Raw genomic sequence first — 21729 nt, forward strand, 5'->3', positions numbered from 1 at the left:
ACAGAGAATACGCATTTCTTTTTAGACTTGTTTATTCCCAAAGAAACTCTCCCCAAAGAAAAATGAATGTATTTTATCCCCTGTTCACACATCCCATCTGGAAAATGAAAAAAAAAGAAAAAAAAAAAAAGAAAAATGTCTGCATCAGTTTTCACAGAGAAAATGGGCAAGTACCTACCCTCTGCCCTCGTGAACTCTCTGAAAGTGGGCAAGGAGATGAAGGTGTGGGACACCGAATGTGTGGGGTCCAGAACGCAGGCGATGTCTTTGGGCTGACAGGTCTTGATACAGCGAACGGTGTCAGAGCGCTGAAGCCTTGCCACTCTAAAGGAGAGGACAAACACATGCACCCACAAAAAAAAGGAAACACACACATGGCCTCTGACCTTTAGGTAAACGCTTTATAAAGACTTTCAGAGTCAACCGCCTTTGGTCTCTAAAGCTCACAATAACAGGGTATCCTTGGGAGCAGCCCACTGCGTAATCAAGAACTCAGTGGGACAACTCCAATGGCCGCTACACAAACAATATCTGAACAAGACGGCAGGGATACTGGATATAGCAGTCAACATCAAAAACAATCAAATTCTGTGTGGCTTGGAAGAATAATAAACCAACAATGGCCAAAGCTCATGCCGGTGCCAAACTTTGTAGCTTGTGGAGACTAGAGCTGCTATTGATGCTTTTCTGATGCACTATTTCAAGCTGTGTGGGAAATGAATTACTACACTCACAGAGAATGATCCATAACCTGCTCAGGAAAATATTTGGATTTGCTGAGCATCCCCGGCTTCACATCAGATAATCTCTTGAGGAGGATTTATGGGGAAAGGGAGTGTTCTAAAAGACTCCTAAATTGTGAGCAACATGACTAGACAACTCCCCAGCCTCTCCCCGGGGCAGCTCTCATCCTATTATTTAGGGCTTTGTTTATTCCACAGACTAATCAGTGACAGGTCGGAGGGAATGGAGGGCCTCTGCTGGCTCCTAAAGCTAACGCCACCTGAAGTATCGCACTACCTGCCTGCTGCATTAGACTTTGAGAGATGTTTCTAAGGCATTAACAACCTCATAAATCAAGAGTTTTCTTTGAAGCCACCAGGAACTTGTGATCATGAGAGAGCTATTGAAACAAAATGAAAGGCCCGACTTTGACATTCAAGATGTTAAATTCAACTTCGCAAAGGAGACAAGTCAGTACACAGCTATATTGGGTTATGAAAACAGCCAAGTTGCCATGTATAAGTCCAGTTAATGTGCATGGCAGCCATATAGCCACACTGTGAGTCATGGGCCGTGGATCTCTGGCGTTCCTCGGGGGACCTATAGGCTGCAGCTCAAAGCCCAGGCACGGCTTGGGTTGCAGGGCTCCTTCCACGGAGAACGAGGAGAGAAGCCCCTGACAAAAAGTCAAGCCACCACTGGGTAGGGGTTTGTAATTAGCAATTAACGGGTGGGTCCAAGTTTTGCTTTGGCCCAGGCCAAACCCACAAAATGTTCTCCTAGTTTATAATACCACGGCCTGAGCTGCAGAAGGACCCGAGCCGGGCTCTAGAGGATGAGGTGAAAGCTCTGTTGGGGTAGAGAGTAAATTTACGAGAAGATAATGAACCGGGGTGAACTGCCCCCTAACACACAGATGGGCACTTCAAAGCAGGCGCAGCAAGTGGAGCTAATTACAGCTCCATGTGTCCGTTAAGGTGATGGGTTTGTTTGCACCGATTTGTGTGCATGTGCCTGTGTGTGTGTGTGTGTGTGTGTGTGTGTGTGTGTGTGTGTGTGTGTGTGTGTGTATGCTCATTTGTGCGTGTGCGCCTCTGTGCATGCAAACATGCTTGTGTATGTGAGCGTGCATGCGCAAAATGCACGTCCTCTTCATCTCCCCATGCCTCACGTGGCCCGGCCCAGGAGAAAAACCCCAATACTTTCAGACCAGAAAGAAAAACAGACTTTTTGGATGAAAGTCCTCTGGTCAAGCGTAGGGCCTTTTATTTTTTTGGTAATTATTATTTATAGTCGGCACATTGATAACGCCCCAACACAAACACTGCAGGGCATCATTCATTCTGTGCGCGGTGATGTTGCTGCACCACAAATTGTTCAGACCACCGGCCAGAGCCCAGAGCCCCATAACTCAATGTCAAAGGGGAGGAAAAAACCTTCTGTGCACCACTATGTTCTTATTTTAAGGATATCCCCACTGGGGACCAAGTGCATCCTTGCTGGCCTGACAGCTCAGGACAGGAGGAACCTAGGACATCTGAATTTACAGTTATTATAAGCCACAGCCCTCGGGCAGCAGCCTCACAGCACATCAAACTATTTATACTCTCTCCTGCTGGTGCACATTTCCCTCTCCTTTGCCACTGCATCCCATCGCATGTCACTTACTCAGCCTTCATTTGGATTATCTGTCTGCTCTGGGGTTTACACCCGCAGTCTGCAGTGGAAATCTGTGTATTTTACATTAAGCCCAAAATGTAATGGGAGCTAAAGCGATGTGCAAAAAGCTAACTGCCACAGAAAGATGTATTTGCGGTGCAAGGTAAGTGAATTGGGGATTGGAAGTAAAAAAGCAATCAAAGACCCAATTCGGCCCATTTTTGACTGGAGTTTTGAGGTGTGGAATTACTTCACAGACTTAATAATGAAATTTGAGGCGTACGCACATATAGGACAAAACTGAAGGGTTTTACTCACAGATGGGACATTTGTGTGTGTTCTTTCAGCCAGACTAAAATATTACTTATTCCGTAAAGGTTTAAAATCATCAGAAAAAAAAAATAACATTATTTAATAACATTTTTAATAACGTGTTATTTTGTAGTGTTTTTATATGCATTAAAAGAGCATGTGTGTCAACATTTTGTAGTCAGTCGACCTTTGTTTCTGATCAATGGCACCTCGAAATCGACCTTTGACTTGAAATATATGCATTCTTGAGGATTTGCATGCATCATTAGATTCCCTCTCCACTGAAGCTGTTGGAATAATAGTAATATGACGCCATGCGAGGAAGTCTTCATGCCTCCATCTGTGATTTGGCCTCACATTCCAGCTGCTCCCTATGCTGCATTTGATTAAAACCCCACAATGCACCATTATCAAGAACTGGATTTGACTTGAACATGTGTTATTTCTATTTCAATTTTAATAGAAAACTGTTCATCCAACACATAAACCATAAAATACTGCAAAACGTCAGACTTTATCATGCAACCATCATCAAATTACACTCAGTTGTAGGCACACTTGGGTCGTTACCCTTTTATTATTTTCGCTGACCTAGAACGCCACCTAGCGGCTATCACAAAGCATAACCCCCAAGAAGATACATTCAGTTAGACCGACTTTAAAACAGCTGAATGATGAACCTTAACTCTAGTGTGAAAAAAGGTGATTATGTCAAATGCTACAGTACTAAAAAAGCTGTGCTTCTTGCCTCTGATCTTTTGTGTTTATGTGTTGCTTTGTTTTGTCAGATCCACTCTTAATTAAAAAAAGGTTGTGTCATCTTCAACACACATTGAGTGTCGTACGGTCATATTTGTGTTAATGTATGACAACAAAAATTGACGCGGTGGAGACGAGGCTGGATAGCTGATTGGAAAAAAAGAGGGCAGGTGGACCACCAGTGACCCTGGAGGCCCAGGACTGAGTGTGTCTGTTGTTTGTTGTGATTCAGTAAATTGAAAATGTGAATAATTTTACATTCTACCAGATAGAAACACTCGCCTTCTTGAAAATGAGAGGATCCATTGCCACTCTCATTAGAAATCTCCTAGCGTCGCTGCAAGGTTACCAGGAAATCTGCGGAGTCTCCGGGAAGTTACGATACCCGGCCAAGAAATGGTCTAACACAAAAACCTCCGGAAAACCACGACTTGCTGTTTTTACACTTTGGTTACATACAACATGTTAATCAGAGAGCTTTAGAGGTGCTTGTAGTCGCAGACTTGGTTACGTTTGAGAAGAGCCAGACTTGCTGCTTCACTCTGATCCCAGTCTTTATAGTAAGCTATATTAGCCAGCTGCTTGCGGTGGACTTAATCTACAGAGTAAAATCATATCCTCTCATCTATATAGAAGTTTTCGTTTGGCAATGTTGTTATGTTTAAAGAAACACAAAAAAGATCTTTGGTTATAATACGTGAATACTGGTCTTTTTGTGTAGGTCTGAACCTTAAATGCATTTAAAAATGACACATCCTTTTTAAGAGTGTAATTAACTTGTGTACGCCAAACGTTAACTCCTGTGCTTATTCCAGCAGGGGATTGTCAGGTACTCTGGGCTCCTCCTGGGTAACAAACACAAGCAATTTAGCCAGGTACATGCTGAGCGTGCCATGGCGACGCAACCTCAGCTCCAAAGACAGCTCAAAGTCCTGTGGCCTGTTGATGAGCTTTGCCACCGAAATTATGCCGCCAGTGGGCACCTGCTCCGTCTTGAAGAAGCCGGCCTCATTGCCATCGGTGATTGCGAGCTGGATGTCATCGCCGGCCATGAAGTGGGAGGGGCCCATGCGGAAGATGTTGGTGAAGACGGGGATGTTGTTGGGGAAGGTGAGCAAGTAGTACGTTATTCTCAGGGGCATGGCCAGACACTCGACAGACTCATTGCAAAGCAAGCGTTCACATCGACTGCAAAGAGAGAAAGGTTGGGGGGGGGGGGGGCAGGACGGGAGAAGACAGAACAAGACAGGCAGAGAGAGAAAGAAAAAAGAGAGACCAGGTGTGAATTTCATTTGCCGTGCATGGCATGCAGTGGGAGGATCATCAGTCTGCAGCAATGTCTTTACACTTGATAGGCCAGTCGCGGTGCCCTCTGTGGGATCATGCAAGAGGTTCTCTCGCTGGGGCCTCCGTAACAGGGTGGTCATACACAGCCATTACTGTAACTGAGCCAATGAGAGAATATCCATGTGCATTTCATGCTACAGCCGGATCTTTTCTACTTTCGCTCCAGCATTGAGCATTCTGGACATGCAGTGCCTTGATCCATATGTATGAATTAGGGTCAGTTTAAAAGGGCCTAGTATCGTTTACTGTCATACTCAGAGCTCTCGGTAGGACGACCGCTCAGACTTGACTGTGAGGAACATGGACCTTTGCTCTGTGAGTGTTTATGCCTCTCTATTTATTATCATACTGCTATGAGCACAAACAACACATTTGAAACTGTTGAATATGCATCCTTGTTCGGAAACAGGGTGTGCAACAGAGACGCAATTCAGATACTCACGTGTCTCCAACACGCCGGTAGTTGTTCGGGCAGTCGAAGGACAGGCATCTGAATCCTCCCTGGATATTAAAGCAGCTCTGATTCTCTGTGCATGTGTGCGTTCCTGTCACACATTCATCAATATCTGGGTGCAGAAGACAAGCAGTGATTTGAAAACGTTCCTGTAAATTGACACAAGTCTGCAACCACAATGTGCACCGTCAGTGTAAGGACAGCATACCCTGGCAGCTTCGTCCGTTGGAAGTCAAGGTGTATCCATTGATTGGACAGGAACAGTGGAAGCTGCCAGGTGTGTTGTGACAGCGATAGGAGCAAATGTGACCTCCAGTGGGCAGGGCACACTCATCTATGTCTAAAAATGTCACCGGGACAAATGAGAATGAGTCAAACCAGAGAGTGCCAAAGCACCTGGAACTTATCGAACGCTGAACAAATTGAGCTGAATTCTTTTCTGATATAAAATATGTCCCTTGCAGGAAATGTTAAAGTTGTTCGATTTTACCTTCACAAGTCATGCCATCTATGTCACTGAGCTGGTAGCCACGGCGACAGTAACACTGGTATGAGCCGTACACGTTGGCGCACTCTTGACTGCACGGATTGCTCTCACACTCATTCAAATCTGCGCAGAAACAACATGATTACAGACCTATACGAACTGTTGCCTATGAGTTAAATGAGAAGTGCACCACTGTGGTCAAAGATTTCTTTCCCCCTGCCAGTGGTACCAGTTTTTTACACTTCTCCCAGAATCACTATTAAAATGCTGTCCGACCTGATAAGGCCATGATTATTTGTCAGCACCCTTGTGCAGGACCCAAAATCTGCCTGTGGATCCCCCCTTCCAGTCACATCCCATCTCCCAAACACATCTACTACCACTCCCCTCTGGTCGCTATACATTCTCTTCTCATCCGATCACCTGACATTCACACCCAGTAGACCTTTTTCACAGCAGCCATTTTGACATCGAACAGTAGTCTAGAAGTAGTTTGTAGTCCTATGCCTGGCAATATCTGATAAGTGGGATTTTATAAATAAATTAAAATTAAAAGGGTCATCTGACTGAGGGATTGTGTTGTTTCAGTCACGAGGAATATTCTGTATAGACAGCATAACTCATAATATACACAACACATACAGTAAAGTGTGTATAAAGATGAAACTCTCCTGGTGTAGCTATCTATCTTACCGTCACAATTCCTGCCATCAGCAGCTATCTTGAAGCCAGTGGTGCAGCTACACTTATAGGATCCGAGAGTGTTCTCACACTTGTGAGCGCACAGGCGGCCGGGGTAGTGCCTGCATTCATTAATATCTAAAGCACAGAGTCAAAACGGGTGACAGTGAGATGCAGCGGTGACAACATTCTGACAACAAAGCCGAGCAGGATGAAACTGCTTACCCTCACAGACCCGGCTGATGCTGTTGAAGATGTAGCCGGGCTCACACTCACAGCGGTAGGAGCCCAGCAGGTTGACACAACCATGACCTTCGCAGACCATTTCAGCGACCTTACACTCATCAATATCTGCAGAGGGGAACGCAACAGAGAACGTAATCAAATGTACCTCCTTTGCTTTGTGCTGCAAGAAAAAGGTTGTTGGTTTTTTTTCTGCCGTACCAACACAGCGTGTGCCATCATCATTGAGGTGGTATCCTCGGCCACAGTTGACAGAGTTCCTCTGGCAGATGTAGGAGCCGACTGTGTTGATACAGACCTGTCCTCTGTGGCATGGCTCCGTCTGAGAAACACATTCATTAATATCTGAAAAAACAGACACAGATGATATTGTTCAGTCACAGAACAATCACTCTGGTTCATCTTATACAACATAACTTACTTTAACTTACTGTTCTTTGTTGTTCTTGTTCTTTCTAGTTGAATGTCTGTTATGTTATGTTATGTTTATTTTCATGCTTATGTCTATGTACATTGTGAGCAAAGAAAAAAAAAAGTCAAATTCCTTGTATGTGTTCACATACTTGGCCAGTAAAGCTGATTCTGTTTCTGATAACTGAATATGCATTTCTTTAGCTTTGTTTTCACACTATCTCCACTGTAAAAGCAGCTACATGTGCGTAGCATTTCAGTCAAAGACAAATTTTCCTCCAGGGATAAGTATATTGTATCACATCGCATCGCACCGTATCGTATCGTATCGTATCGTATCGTATCGTATCGTATCAGATCGGATCAGCGCTGCAGCCAGAGGCTATAAGTCACTCTATTGGTCAGTCACTTCACCCCTTGGTATTTTGCATTAAAGTCAGATGTATGGGAATGTATTTGCTTGGGCTCATACCTTTGGGCTCGGGTGGCCAATGACAGAAAGGCCCATAACTTCTAAAATAATTCACGCACTATAACAATACTCTGTAGAAAGACATTTTTGACATCGTTCCATGTGTATGAGTGACACTTTGGGCCAAATGGTGGTCCTCGATGGAAGGTCTGAGGTTACCCCAAAAACACCAATAAAATGATGAGGAGCCTACTGACCTATTGAAAAACCACCTTCAAGATGCACACATCTTACTGCTGTCATTAGTACAGTGCTCACCAATGCAGTTCCCCAGGGCGTCCTGTATAAAGCCGGGACCGCACTTGAATTTAGGGAGACAACGGAACGACCCCTGGGTGTTTTGGCACTGAAACTCCGGGCCACAGTTATGGATTCCAGTCTCACACTCATCAATATCTGGGTAAATAAATCACAGGAACACAGGCACTGAACACTCTGTAAACAAACATGACTCAGACATGCAGTTACAGAGCAGAGCTGAGGTGAGTTTGACTGACCTTTGCAATTGTTGCTGTCAGTGAGCTCATAACCAGTCCCACAGCTGACCTCTCTCTGGCAACGGAACGAGCCCTCTGTGTTGATGCAGCGCTCTCCTCCCCGGCAATTTGCGGCTCCCAGCAAACATTCGTTGATATCTGGGCGTGTTTGAAAGCAGAGATTCACTTATTGTGCTGAGCAGGGACAATATGGTATTACATTTTTTTTGTTGTAGATACTTGACAATTAAAACCATTACAGTTCAAAGATGGGGGTGAGCACTTTTTACCTTCACAGCTGCTTCCATCTGGTTTGAGTTTGTAGCCTTTGAAACAGGCACAAGTGTCATTGCCCACACAGCTATGAGCACATTTCCCTACAAAGGAAAAACAAACGTGTTGACGATTTGTTCCTTCATTTGCATGTTTATATCAGTAATGATGAGAAAAGCCATTTCACCTTACCTTTGCACTCATCACTTAATAATAGACCTTCTCCATTTTCCTTGGTTTCATCCTTGTTTGGTACTGTGCAAGAGGAGAAAATCATCCTTATAGAGTACAGTTTTTAATGCAGCTGTTGCACACTCTAAGCCTCTGTCTTAAAAAAGCAATCCCATATACATTCCTGCAGCTAATGATTATTTTCATTATTTCATTAAACTGCCAATTACTTTCTCAATTTAACAACTGTTTGGTCTTTTAAATGTCTGGGGGAAAAAGCCCAAATATGTCTGATACAGTTTTTTTCAAGGCTCAGGGGACATCATCAAATGTCTTTGTCCTTGCATCAGTACAAACCTAAAAAATACTAATGTTACTACTGAATAGGACTAATAATCTCAGAGTGACAGCTAGGAATGAGAAGATCTTTGGTATTTTTGCTGGAGAACTCACAAGGAACACATTAAATCCCTGCCAGCTCCTGAGTTACCGTCCATCAGCTGAAACTGACCCGCTCACGTTCAGCCAAAAGGTGAATATCTCCTTAACGTGTCATCAGTGTTTACAGTGCTTCTTCTGAAAGCTAAAAAGCGATGACTAGAAAGCATTGACCATGTAGATTCAGCAGGGGGCAGTGTGTGCTTATGTTTGACAACACCAGTGGGGCTTTGATTTTAACACATAAACCTATTCTTCCTTTATATTTGAATAATTTGAGAAACTAAATGAGACTGGGCGGAGATTTTCCACTCTTACTGTAAAGGTTTGATGCAAAAAAAAAAAAAAAAAATGGTACTGCTTTTTTCACCCACATTCAGGTTGTTGTCCTGCGGGTGTGGTCTGGTTGTCTGCGGCTCCCTCCTGGCAGCACACCCGTGACACCTTGCTACACTGAGAGCCTACAGACAGGTCATGGTCACAGGGTAGACCGTTTGCCTGAGCTTCCTTCCCCAGAAGACAACAGTTACAGCAAAACTGCAGAACAGAGAACAGAATACAACATGATAACCTTTGGTGCATGATGCATGCATTAGCATACACAAGAGAGAAACACAACATCTTGGAGGGAAAAAAGATCATCTCTCGATTCAGCTCTCTAACGCACCACAGGAAATGAAACCAGAACTGCACACAAGGAAAAAGGGAGATTGTGGGATGATGCTGGCCGGTAAAAGACTGTAGGTGGATAAGTCAGGGCTTTAACGCTGGAACAAAATGGAAGGGTGTGTTTCGGAAAGAGAAGCCGAGCTCTCAATCAAACCAGGCAGGCAGAGAGGGAGGCTGACTGAGGAGACACGCCGACTGAGTGACAGGCTTCACACTGACAGACAGACAGAAGAAAAGAAGCAAGACGGACGGACAGACAGTGATGAGATGACATCATCCCCTCCGGCTGAAGCATGCTCAATCAATCATTATGGCAGCCTGGTAATATCAGTCGATGAGGCATATGAAAGGTGCAGTGTGTCGGGGGGGGGGGGGGGGGGGGGGGGGGGGGGGGGGGGCGGATGGGTGTGCTTGTGTTTCGGTGGAGGCGCTGAGGATAGGTACCTGAAATGTAACCATGAGGGGCGTATGAGTGCAGAGCTGGACGCATAGCCTCTCAAATACTGCAGCTCAAATTGGTGTGTACCAGTAGGTAACTGCTACCCTGTCTGTCTGTCTGTCTGTCTGTTTGTGTTTGTTTACATGTGGGTGCATGTCTGTGTGGCCCCTGTGTCGCCACTGTCCCGGAGAACATTTAGGCTTTCAGACAACCTTGACCTGGTCCTGGTTCTGGTTCAACACCATGCAACCAACAAATCTTAGAAAAGTACTGCAGAAACTGTTCCAAAGCGCAGAAAGACTTCCATTTAAAGCAAATGAGAGAGTATTTGCTTTGCGTTACTGTTATCCTCCCCTCCATTGCCATCCACGAACATCTGGACATGAGCGCATTTGACTTCACCGTGAAAATCAACACCGACAGGCTTTTGTGACACAGTGTCAGGTGAAATCTGTTTGTGTCTTTTCATTGACTTTGTATGAAATACAGATGTGCAAATAATTCGCCGATTGGTCAGAATGCCCTATTAGAGGTGCTAGTAGGCAGATGTTTTTTAACCTTTGGACAGAGCCAGGCTAGCTGTTTGCCTCTGCTTCCGTTCGTTTTTTTTTTTAAGCTAACCATGTCTGTAGGACACATGGTGCTATCTATCTTTTATTAAATCAGCAGGAAGTCAAAGAGGAATCTCTCCCTAAATTTTGTCCAAATGTTACAGATTAACAACTTAATTGTTTTGTATGAGTTTTATGTAAGCTGTCATTGATGGTTTAATGTGGTGACTGATTATCATTTTGTTCATTCATAATGTAATAGAACCCTTAGCGTAAATATAATAACATTTGATTTTAACGTTTATCAAGAGTATGTTAAAGCCGTCTCATCCCCTCGTATTTCTTTTTGATTATGAAGCAGTTCTAGTTGCTGTATAAGTACTGTGAAGTTATCAAAACATATAATCCACAGAGAAACGCTCACAGCCTGTTTTGAGACGCTTTGCCTAGCTCCATAGTGCAGTGATGTCACAAATGCACTCACTGCCTTCAGCCACACCCACACCGTAGACATGGCCAAACATGATGGGTGGTGCCAGCTCAAGCCTGTGAAAGCTGAACCAATCAGCACAGACGTTGCTTTTTGGGAGGGGTCTTTAAAGAGAAGGCGTTCGGACAGAGGGTGAGCATAGGTGCTGTAGCAATGGACAGCATGACAAAAGTAATTACATTTCTCTGAACATTAAAGCACATGAACATCAAGTAAGGTCTTGACAAGATGTCCAACTATTGCATGCTTGTGTTGGATGTGCAGTATTTTGTGCACATTAAGGGGCACTCTGAGGCTCAGGTTGGGGGAGAAAAAAACCAACAAAAACAAATAGCAGCTGAAAAGTGCTTGGACAAGAGCCTGCAGAAGATTCTAGAGTCAGAGCAGAATTTATAATCTATCTGACAGCAACAAGCTCCATTCCTCCCAGGAGTGACATGCCTCATCCTGCTCACAGTGCACACAAACACACACACACACACACATGAACACCATCGCTCTCATCAATCATTTGCCTCCAAACGGGCTGTCCAGCAGAGTGATGAACTGCGCATTGATTGCGTAGAAGGAGATTTTGGGTGGACACGGCGATTTCGCTCCGTCTTTTTGGCTCTTTCATGGTGTCTTCGGCTGGTAAGGCACACGTGCACAAACATGTGGATGCACACACACACACACACACACACACACACACACACACACACACATACAAACACACCTTGGTAGTCTTGGTCTCACAGGTGCTGGTGAGTAAAGAATCGCAGGCGCCTTGGTCTTTGGCCACGTTGATACCGACAGCGCACATGTTATCCTCGAGCACTTTTACGCAGCACTGCTCCTGCACTATCCTGTCAGCAGGGGGAAACAAAAAAAACACACACACACACAACACAAAAACACAGGCGGTGCATTTATTCTCTGCTCTGTCGATAATCTCCTCCGTGCAACACAGCTCTGCCTTAAAGTGTAGCCCATTAAAGTCTGCCCGAGGCAAGCCTGATGGGGATCTCGGAGTTGTCAAACTAAAAATGTGTGGATGAGTGCGTTGAGTAAGTCCTGTGTTAATTCCGAGGAGGACGTGGAGGTTTATTGTGTTTCTGCAACGCTGACATCACTGGACTTAAAATTGGGTCGAGCAGTACTCCCCGAGGCCTTTGTTCTGTTGTTTTAGACCTGAGTCAAGTCAACATTTAAGTCCCAAGATGAACATTTGTCCACCTCCACATCTCCTTATTCACAGTTACAATAATACCACTAAAACAAACCACTCCCTTAAGATAAGTATGCCGTGTCCTGTTAGCAACTCCTTGGCTGACTATCGGCTGCCAGTATATACAGTTCGCTTGGGAATCGTCCCAGTTTTTCTTTGGAAATCAGTGACGGCATGTAATACGAAACATTGCTACAGGCATAAAGCGAGCAACCCATTGGTATAGGAAGTATCGCAGCCCACCTTGGACTCCGAGCTCCCTTTGCTCGGGAGGATTGTAAAATATGTCTAATCTCAACAGGGATCAATAAAACACAGCGTATTACTGCAATTGGCTGTTAAAATGCCAAGAGCAATATTTGGATCTCCCCCTCACATGTGAATATTATTACCAAAATATCTGTTTGATCGGATTTCATTGTACCGTCTAGCGCTCGCCGTCTGTTCATGCAGTCTAATCAGTTAGGAGTGGGTGTCTGTTTCTGTCTGGTCTCGGTCTCTGTCTCAATTTTACAAGAAAGAAAGGCATAAAACACCGCCCCCTCACCTCTCCCCTCGCTCATTTCCAACAAGCCTCTTTATCAACTCTTACCAGAAATCTCTTTCCACATAAACTACTGAAGATCTCGAACGTACGTCAGGGCGCACACCTCCTCTGCAGAACCTTTTAAGGGCAAAGCCGCACTCCTGTTTTTTTCTTTTTCTCTCGTCTTCTCTCCACTTTTTCTCCCTCGTGCTTTTTTCCCCTTTGGTGTCTGAAGTAATCGTTAAGATTTCCTGTTATTGCGTCTCCCCATCGTCCCTCTATGTCGCGTTTCACCTCTAAGGTATTTCCTGGATTTTGAAACAGCCCCCTCTTCTGACCCCCCACCCCCCACCCCTCGCCCCCTTTTCCACCCTGCTCCCCCACAAACCTCTGCCCCCTTTTCCTCTCTCCCCCTCACCATATAATTAAGACAAATTTGGGATCACTTAGGGTGGCTACGTTAAATGTGTTTGCCATCAGTGTTCACAGCAGCAGATCTCCCTGGCTTATGGGCCCCGAACCTGTGGCAGCACACCTTCTAGGGTTACCAGCGGACCTGTTATTATCCCATCACTATTAGTGTTTCCTGCTCTCACGTGAAGTGAATAATGTGCCTGGAGATTTATAGGAGTAAGGTAAAGCAATCTCGTATTAAGGGCCCGGAGACATTTCCCGCATACATGGTACAGGCCAGCTCTCCTGGGGCCAATACCACAGGAGCTTCTGTGGTGCGGATTGAAAATGTGAGATTGTCACAAAGGGTGCAGCAGTTAATGACTTGTGTATCAGAATAAGCCCCAGGCAGCCTTCTTCAGCCTCATGGTGTATACATTTGCAGATAGCACCTGCTTACATGCATGTGGTTGACGCAGAGATGAGAGGGATGGACGAGCAGTCTTCGTTATCGCTGGCACGCTTCTGGCCATCTTTACAGCAGTCCTCCATCGAGATCTGTTCTGCTCCTACGGACACAAGGCGAGTTTATTGTGTGAGCGAACAGATGAAAAAGTGGTAGATCTGTGCTCGTCACATGTACTGTGCTCTGTCAGACGGATGATATGGCCTGGTTTTCCCGCACCGAGGGGACTATGGCGTCATTATCGGTTAATCTGTGGTTTGTCTTTGGGTGTGAGAAATGTCAAAAATGCTAATCACATTTTCCCCAGAGCCTTAAGTGACATCGCCTAAATTGTTTCTATTGTCCAACCCACAGTCAAAACCCCAAAGACTCTTTATTTGCTATCACATATGACAACAAAAAGTACCAGATCTTTACAACTAAGAGCCTTGAACCAGCAGATGTTATTGCTTGAAAAATTAAAGATACAATCAATCAATTAAGTCAATAGTTGATAAATCTTTTTTGATCGACGTATCGCTTATTCGACCATACACTAGATCTCTGGAGGGGACCGCCACCTGCATACCCCAGATGTAGCACTTCTGCATCTGCACCCAACAAGTGTCTGCACACATACTAGGTGGTTAGTACACACTCCTCAAGGCTAGTTTGGTACCCTTAAGATGTACCCTGTTTTCTTATTCCTTTGACAAACACTTTTTCCTTTTGCAAAAATTAAAGTGGTCATTGCTCAATTGTTTCTGCTGATTAGTGTCAAAATCTGTTATCTAACGTGAAATGCAAAAGGGTAGCACCATTGTCATCGAAGGCAGGTTGCCTGGGGTTCTTTGAAAGATGGAAAAAAACAAAATTCAAAATCTGTCTGGCAATTTATACTGGCTTTAGGCATTTTTTATTGCCAAAGACAATGAATGATGGATATGTTGTTGCAGACACAAGAGAGAATTTTTTGACTGGCGCACATTCAACTCTGTGGTAATCTGGCTGTTTATTCATGTGGATTAGAGAGCGTGGAATGCCCCGACTCTGTAAACAATCAGCCATCACAATCACATCAAGTACATTCGTTTGCCTGCGGGTTGCGTGAGCTGCCAAACGTGAAATAGCTTTGGCAGGTCGTCTCCCTTGGACTTTTTTTTTTGCCTTCGGCTCAAACCAGGAACAGTGCGCCAAATTGTTATTAACAATAGGTCCACCGGGAGAAAAAGAGAGAAAACAAACTCACTGTGAAATAAATTTTGTTGATCCCATTGTAACACAATACGGGTCGTTGCTGGTTGGTGACTGAAAGCCCTGAATCATAGGGGGATAGTGATTGTGAAATGGGCTGAACAAACCCATCTGTCTGAGACACAGCGTCATTCCGTGAGAAGTCTGGCAAGAATCAGCGACTTTAGATAATAAGTTAGATCAGGTAGGGCGGACAAGTGTCTGGAATAGTCCTCAGTTTTATAGATGTGCTGCTTTCTCCCTGAGGGGCAGGGGGAATTTTATTATAACCACTAAATCAAAGATGAAGCGCAAGAAGGAATAGTCATCACAGCAAACAGGATCCTGCATTGATAAGCTTTGTAACAAAACAAGTAAGCATGACTTACTCAGGCGGCTTCCAGGTTCACTGTTTAAACCCAGTCCGGCAGCCCAGAACAAAGCATGGGCAGGATACAACAATGACTAAGAGTTTTATTAAAGTTAACAAACACAGTTTTTCTGTAGAAAGTGAGTCATTTCTCCGGTTTAGTCTACAGGAAAACAGAGGAACAGAATTAAGGTTCCACTGTGCAGGATTCTCAGCTGTGTGGTTACAGCTAAAAACATAAAAGGCTAGAGCTGTATGGTTTGTCTCTTCTGGACTACCATAGAAACACGGCAGTGACACATGGTCGACTCGATGCCAGAATGGATGGGCTGGAGGGATGGAGGAGGGAGACTCTGTTGGTCGCTCCTCTGTGATAGATTGTTACGTCCACACTCGCTCGGGTTTAGGAAAGTGTAGGCTTGTGAGCTGACAGATTGAGTCAGGCAGTTGTATCTAGCTTATATAAAGTTTTTCTGGAGTTTGGTATGCATAACAAACAGGTTTTGGTGACCTAATACAGGTTGTGAGCTGCAGTTTTCCTCGGTAAACACACCGACTTCTCTGGCTGCCGCAGTCTTACATTTGACCGGCCTGTCGTTGCTCTTCTTGGGTTACACTCTTACTTGGGGGCCACTCTTCTCTGCCGGAGTATCTCTGCGCTCGCGAGAGCAAACAGGCCAGATGCTGAAATGGGCGGACACGCCAAGCCAAGTAAAGTCGGTGTGTCTGGAGGCCTAGCTTGCCCTGTGGACGCCCAGCTCCTCCACTCTGCCTAACCCAGACACACAGTTACGAGCAGAGGAGGTTGGTGTGTTTACCAGGGAAAACTACAGCCAACCAAAGGAAATGAGGGGAAATCGAGTCAGATACAGCTGAAATCTCGATCCTAACATCTCTGTAAGAATCCCTTGTGTGCTGCTGCTATTGTTATGGGTTGTTTCACTGTAAACCTTGGTAAGAACCAATCACTGCAGGGTGTCTCTCCCCCCTCCCTCCGGCCTGTCCATTTGGGCATCAACCATGTAAAAAGCTTATTACGAGACAATGGCTAGTTTCAAGTGATTATACCATTATTCCATTTCTGCAAATAGCTCCCCCTAAACCCTACACACAAGACTTTTTAAACATTGTGACCATTGCTACTACACGAATGATGATTAACCTGGCAGACAGGAGTGAATATGGACAGAGGACTTATTACTAGGCAGCCACATTAGCTGACTCACTACTGACTACTGGAAGTCTGGCACGTCCCAGAATCCTCTGGCCAATAAACCTAGTAGCAGCTGGATGAAATGAGATGGCATTTTAAAAGCTTTTCACATGGGACTACCAAGTAGGCCCTCAGTCTCTCTCTCTCTCTGTCTCTGTCTCTGAATGTTAAAGACCTCTGTTTGTGAAGTGAGACCAGGAGGTTCAAGTCAGACTATGACAAAAACTATTTTGCTTACAAACATATGATGACAGGAACTTAAAAGGGGGTCATTAATGCCTCATATAAAACTCAAGAGAAGTTTGTGCAACTTTGTGGAAGCTGCTCAAGCTTTCTTGTTTCTGACCATCACCAGTGATTGACCTCCTCTTGCCAAAACACTCAATTTATATTGAAACTGGAAAGGCATCTAACCCACTAGGCATCACATTGTCATTCCAACGCCACCACTGTCTGCTGCTCTGCGGACCTAAATTGAAAGACCAGAAGTGCCTTAAACCTAACTGTGTGCGGACTGTTTTATCAAAAGAGGCAAACCAGGCGCAGCCACGCTCCACTCTAGATGCAGTCTGCCATGGTCCTCTGTCTCTGTGATGCATTGTCTGTCTAGAGACGGCTGATTTTCATCTTGGATGGCTGTGCTGGTTTTTCAGGGGCCATTCTGTCTTGGCAGAGCAGCACATGGCTTGCCTGCGTCTAGACGCCTCATGTAAACAAGGCTAAATGAGCCCAGTGGTGGAGCTCCGCCCAGCCAGGCAACAGCAGTGTGCATCACTTTCACAGGCTTGAGGCTTTCATTTCTGAGTTTCTTAGTGATACAGAAAGGCTGTTACACTCCAATACTGTCTATCTATCTGTGTCAAACATCATCAATGTCAGTAGTAGAATAGTTCTGTGCGTGACACACAGGGGCACTTCGAAGAATTCTGGTCACATCACAGTTTACGCTGATAGCTTTTACTCCAGTCTGACCCGTGACACACCTCCCTACAAAGAAGGCAGCTCAGAGAAAAAAAAAAAAAGTGGTCCTGCTGACTGTGAAAATTGCCCCATGTGTGACCACATGAGCATTTTGATACGGCTCATCCCACGCCTGGGTGACCCTGCTGTGGGTGCTCCAGTGTAAATCACACCCCTCTGTCTAGATTGTCCCGTCCTGGTGGAGACGACGGTCGTTTAGGACACAGCATCTGAGCATACCAAGGCACTTGGCCTTTGACTTGCAGGGTGGAAAGTAGAAACCATGGCAGTGAGAGCTCTCCCTCAGCAACATATGTTAAACGGCATTTTGACACTCCTGATGTGATGTGACATCTTCCTGTAATTGCTGTGCTTTATCAAGTTGAGTCTAGGCAACGGCTTAAGCAAAGCAGTAATGAATGAAAGGAAGAGTTAAAGACAGATTTTTTTTTTCTTCTTTTTTTCATCCTATAATGCAGGTTGCAAAGACTTTAAAGCTACTATGACTGCATTTGTCATTGTTAGTTTTAAGGTAAACAATGTAAAAAAAAAAGAAAAAAAGAAAAAAAAAAGGACAAAAAACAAACAATTGCCATCCTTTTTTTAAACCAGTAGTTGCTTAAAAGCAGCATCTGCTGTATGTGCTGCACTTTGAATCAAGCATTTCAAAACAGACCTGCAACACTTTGAAGCACCCAGCTGTGTAAGCTGTGCTCTCATCACATGCCCCAACTAGTCCGATGACAAATTCATCACCTCCCCTGGTCTCACTCTTTGCCCATGCATGTAATAAAAAGTGATCTCGCAATAAATATTCACACCACGAACATTCACATGGCTCGATTTGATTCACTGAAAAAGAATGAAAAAAGAAATGAAAAAAAAAAAGGACGTCGTCGTGATCTGTTTGTCACTGGTAGGTAACTTACCTTGGCCGAGGAGAACTCCGAACAGAGAGCAGAGCAGCAGCGCCACACACGGACCCATTGAATGGACGGAGATCCAACCGCAGCAACAGCAACAACAACAAACACAACAACAACAACAACAACAACAGGAAAAAACCTGAGGGACTAAAGTTGCGCGGCAGCTTCGAGCTTGATCTCGACGGCAGCTATATTCTGCTGGATGCGAGAATAAAAAAACCGCAGTGCTCCTTTAAAACAAGAGCAGGAGAGCGGGTCGGAGGATGTGATGGAGTTGAGTGAGTCGCAGTTGCGGCGTGACTGCAGGAATGAGCGTCTAATTATGGCACAGTGAGGGGCGGGCTGGGGCCACAGACACCCACTTGTTGCCAATCAAAAACGTGTTGTTGTTTTTTTTCCTTTCCCCCTCTTTTTGTACAAACTCCAAGTGAACGTCATTAGACGTGAGCTCACTTTGGAGATTATTATAATGATTATACACTTTCGCTTTTGGGACTTCTTAATACTCAGAAGTGAGCTCAGGCTGTGACTCAGCCTTATATTCTGTCAGGAATGTTTACACAAAGCGCCTATAATTCAGAAAATGTTTTATATGATTGATAACTTAATGCGTGTTGGAAAGTATTAGACCTGAAATATTTGTGTGTGTGTGTGTGTGTGTGTGTGTGTGTGTGTGTGTGTATATATATATATATATATATATATATATATATATATATATATATATATATATATATATATATATATATATATTTCATTATGACTGTCTGCACACAGCTTCAGTTATTCACTGCTACCTTTTAGTTTGATGACAGATCAAATGAGAATCTGACCCCTGGTTTTAAAGCTCCTTATAGTCAGTGTAGTGAAAGGTAACCGAAAGTCATCCTCGAGTAAAAGTAAAGATACCATGTTAAAAACATGTTGGTAAAAGGAAGTAAGTGTTCTTGTGTATCAAAAGTACAAGTGAAAGTAAATAATACATATGAGCCAACCAAGAATCAGCCTGGCCGATTGTCAAACCGGACGTACTGTATCGACATGGCAGTCATGTTCTTCCTCTGACGTCATTCTGAGGGTGGGAAGCTCAAGTGTCGAACAGCTGTTTCTGTCACATACATGTAGAGAACCTGACAGATCGTCACCATTTCCCACTTCCTGACTGATCAGCAACTGAACGATGATTGAATCGCATTCAATCACTTCCTAGCTGACATTACCGCCTGATTGCCCCCTGCGTGGTTCACTTCCAGGTCTGAATTTATGTGTCCAAGATGTGTACTGAAATTTTAGAATTACTTTTCCGCCTATCCTGTGGTATCACGTAACATTATCAGAGTGGTGTTAGCACGGGAATAGTTGAAAACTCACATTAGTTATTGTCTAATGGAATCCAATGGGTTATCAGATATGTTGCTATACCTTGAATAATGGTCCGATATCCCTCTAGATTGTCGCTGTCCATCATCTTTTCAGTCGCTAATCAACAAGGAGGCAGTAAAGTTATAACAATTGGTCAGATTCCCTATGTTTATATGAACTGCATCATGGAACACAAGACGTCTGAGCTTCTCACCCTGACCGTCATGTATATCATGAATATTGTCTCTATGTTTGCTTTTTCTCCAGCTGCCACAGCAATTAAAATGATTTTGAAATCAATTTTGAAAAGCACTACTTCACAGCATGCAATCTGATAAATTACGTGGAAGTATAAAGTAAATGAAAATGGAAGTACTGAAGTAAAATACTTGTAGTTGGGAACAAATCATGAGTAAATGTACTTAGTTACATTCCATCAATGACTGTAGTAACTACCACTGATGCGCATTTCTCTTTTAAAGTTACTGAAGTTCACAGCCGCACTGAAGAAAATGAGACATTTTCCCTCTAACTTAATGAATTAAAGCTTCTGTAAGGGTGCCACATATGTGGGCTCCCCGTCAGCCAAAGAGATCATGAACTGTGAGAGGGGAGCTGGGTATAAACAAGCCACACACACACACACACACACACACACACACATGCATGCACATACACACACAAGTCTACTCGAGCTGGCAAGAAGCGAAGAAATAATTGCTAGACTGCATTATAAACATTTTGTACCAACTAAGGCCCTCTGCAAATTCAATCAGTCTACTGACTCTGGGCATGGTGACAAGAGAGAGGTTAAATGATCGTCTAATCAGAGCCATATGTCTCCACCACCAGTCTAGCCGGTCTAGAAACATCACCAAGGACTTGATATCAGGACTCTGCAGGCATACAGGAAAGCCCACAAGTATATGGCAGTTATAAATGTGTGACGGCACTGTTTAAGTGCAGTGTGTGACAAGCCTCGTCTCAATCTCTGTGCTCCCCGGTCCACCACAGTCTTGTGTTTTCCATCGGTAATTGTACTCTGTTAACAGACTTTCTAGAAGACCACATTTTAATGGACCGGACCAGTGTTTTGAATGTTTTGGCCCACTAAAATGGATAATATACATTTATAATTGTTATCCCACTGTTGTCTCCATTCACGCTATAGCACCTCTTTTGCATAGCTGGAATTTGATGCTATTAATCTTCCTTATTGAGACAATGCAGCTGCCTTTTTCAATATTGGTATTCCATTTTTTTCTGATGAAACCTACTACAAAAAAGACCGGACTGAGGTGTGAAAATGAGCCTTCAGAGTACTTGTTTGAGGAGGTCATCCATCACAGTTAACAAAATGTCTTTTCTTCCACTTTTCAGTTGCATTGCAAAGCACACATTTCACTCTGAATCAGTCTGTGCTTACATTCAGTCACACTTCAGTGCTGTTACTTAAACTTGACAACAACGGCAGCAGACGTGGATTACCTCACTCTAGTAAATGGGAAAAAAAAAACACAAAAAGAGAAATCAAAAACTCTACCTTGAAATTTGACATTATGTGCCGTATAAAGTCAAATGTTAATGGTGCTTGAAACTCTGCAGCAGGACCTCTAAGTTAAAAGTAGACCGTTGCCTCGTGCAGACTTTTATCAGTCAAGGATGTGGCTACTCCATCTGTGTGTAACAGTTATCACAACTACAAAGAGCAGCCTTACTGCTGACCTGTCCTTGATCTTATCTTAGCTTAGTGTAATGTAGAAAAGAGATAATGGGCCGTGCACAGAATAAAGAGTGCCCAAAGTAGAGAGCCAGACTGTTGCCAGGCTCCAGAACCTGGCTGCTGAGAGCACACTGAACATCTGAGGGCAACTCCTCATGAAACTACCAGCCCTCCTCTCTACCTCCAATCATTCAAGCTTTAACTAGAAACAGCAGCGTGAGCTGACCTCATAGCTCACGGTGGAGGAAATTGGAGTGGTCGAGGTCGCATTCAAACAGTGTTAATCTTGTTGTCGGGGGTGCAGTACAGTTCC

General features: G+C 44.1%; 1 protein-coding gene across 2 annotated transcripts in view; it reads right to left on the reverse strand.

Moving 5' to 3' along the window:
- The window catches only part of fbln1 (fibulin 1), a 31644-nt gene extending 12996 nt beyond the window's left edge, over positions 1-18648 (reverse strand). The window contains exons 1-15 of one of the 2 annotated variants that reach the window (XM_037108265.1): positions 18335-18647; positions 13645-13753; positions 11774-11903; positions 9281-9443; positions 8490-8552; positions 8315-8401; positions 8046-8183; positions 7807-7944; positions 6867-7010; positions 6648-6773; positions 6435-6560; positions 5745-5864; positions 5463-5594; positions 5243-5366; positions 179-324 (exon numbers count right to left, since the gene is read on the reverse strand). In XM_037108265.1, the coding sequence (XP_036964160.1) occupies positions 179-324; positions 5243-5366; positions 5463-5594; positions 5745-5864; positions 6435-6560; positions 6648-6773; positions 6867-7010; positions 7807-7944; positions 8046-8183; positions 8315-8401; positions 8490-8552; positions 9281-9443; positions 11774-11903; positions 13645-13753; positions 18335-18392 (1804 nt within the window). In that variant the 5' untranslated portion in view covers positions 18393-18647. The other variant, XM_037108266.1, reaches the window with a different exon arrangement.
- Positions 18649-21729: the final 3081 nt, after the last annotated feature.

This window comes from Acanthopagrus latus, chromosome 8, assembly GCF_904848185.1.
Source record: "Acanthopagrus latus isolate v.2019 chromosome 8, fAcaLat1.1, whole genome shotgun sequence".
Lineage (NCBI taxonomy): Eukaryota > Metazoa > Chordata > Actinopteri > Spariformes > Sparidae > Acanthopagrus > Acanthopagrus latus.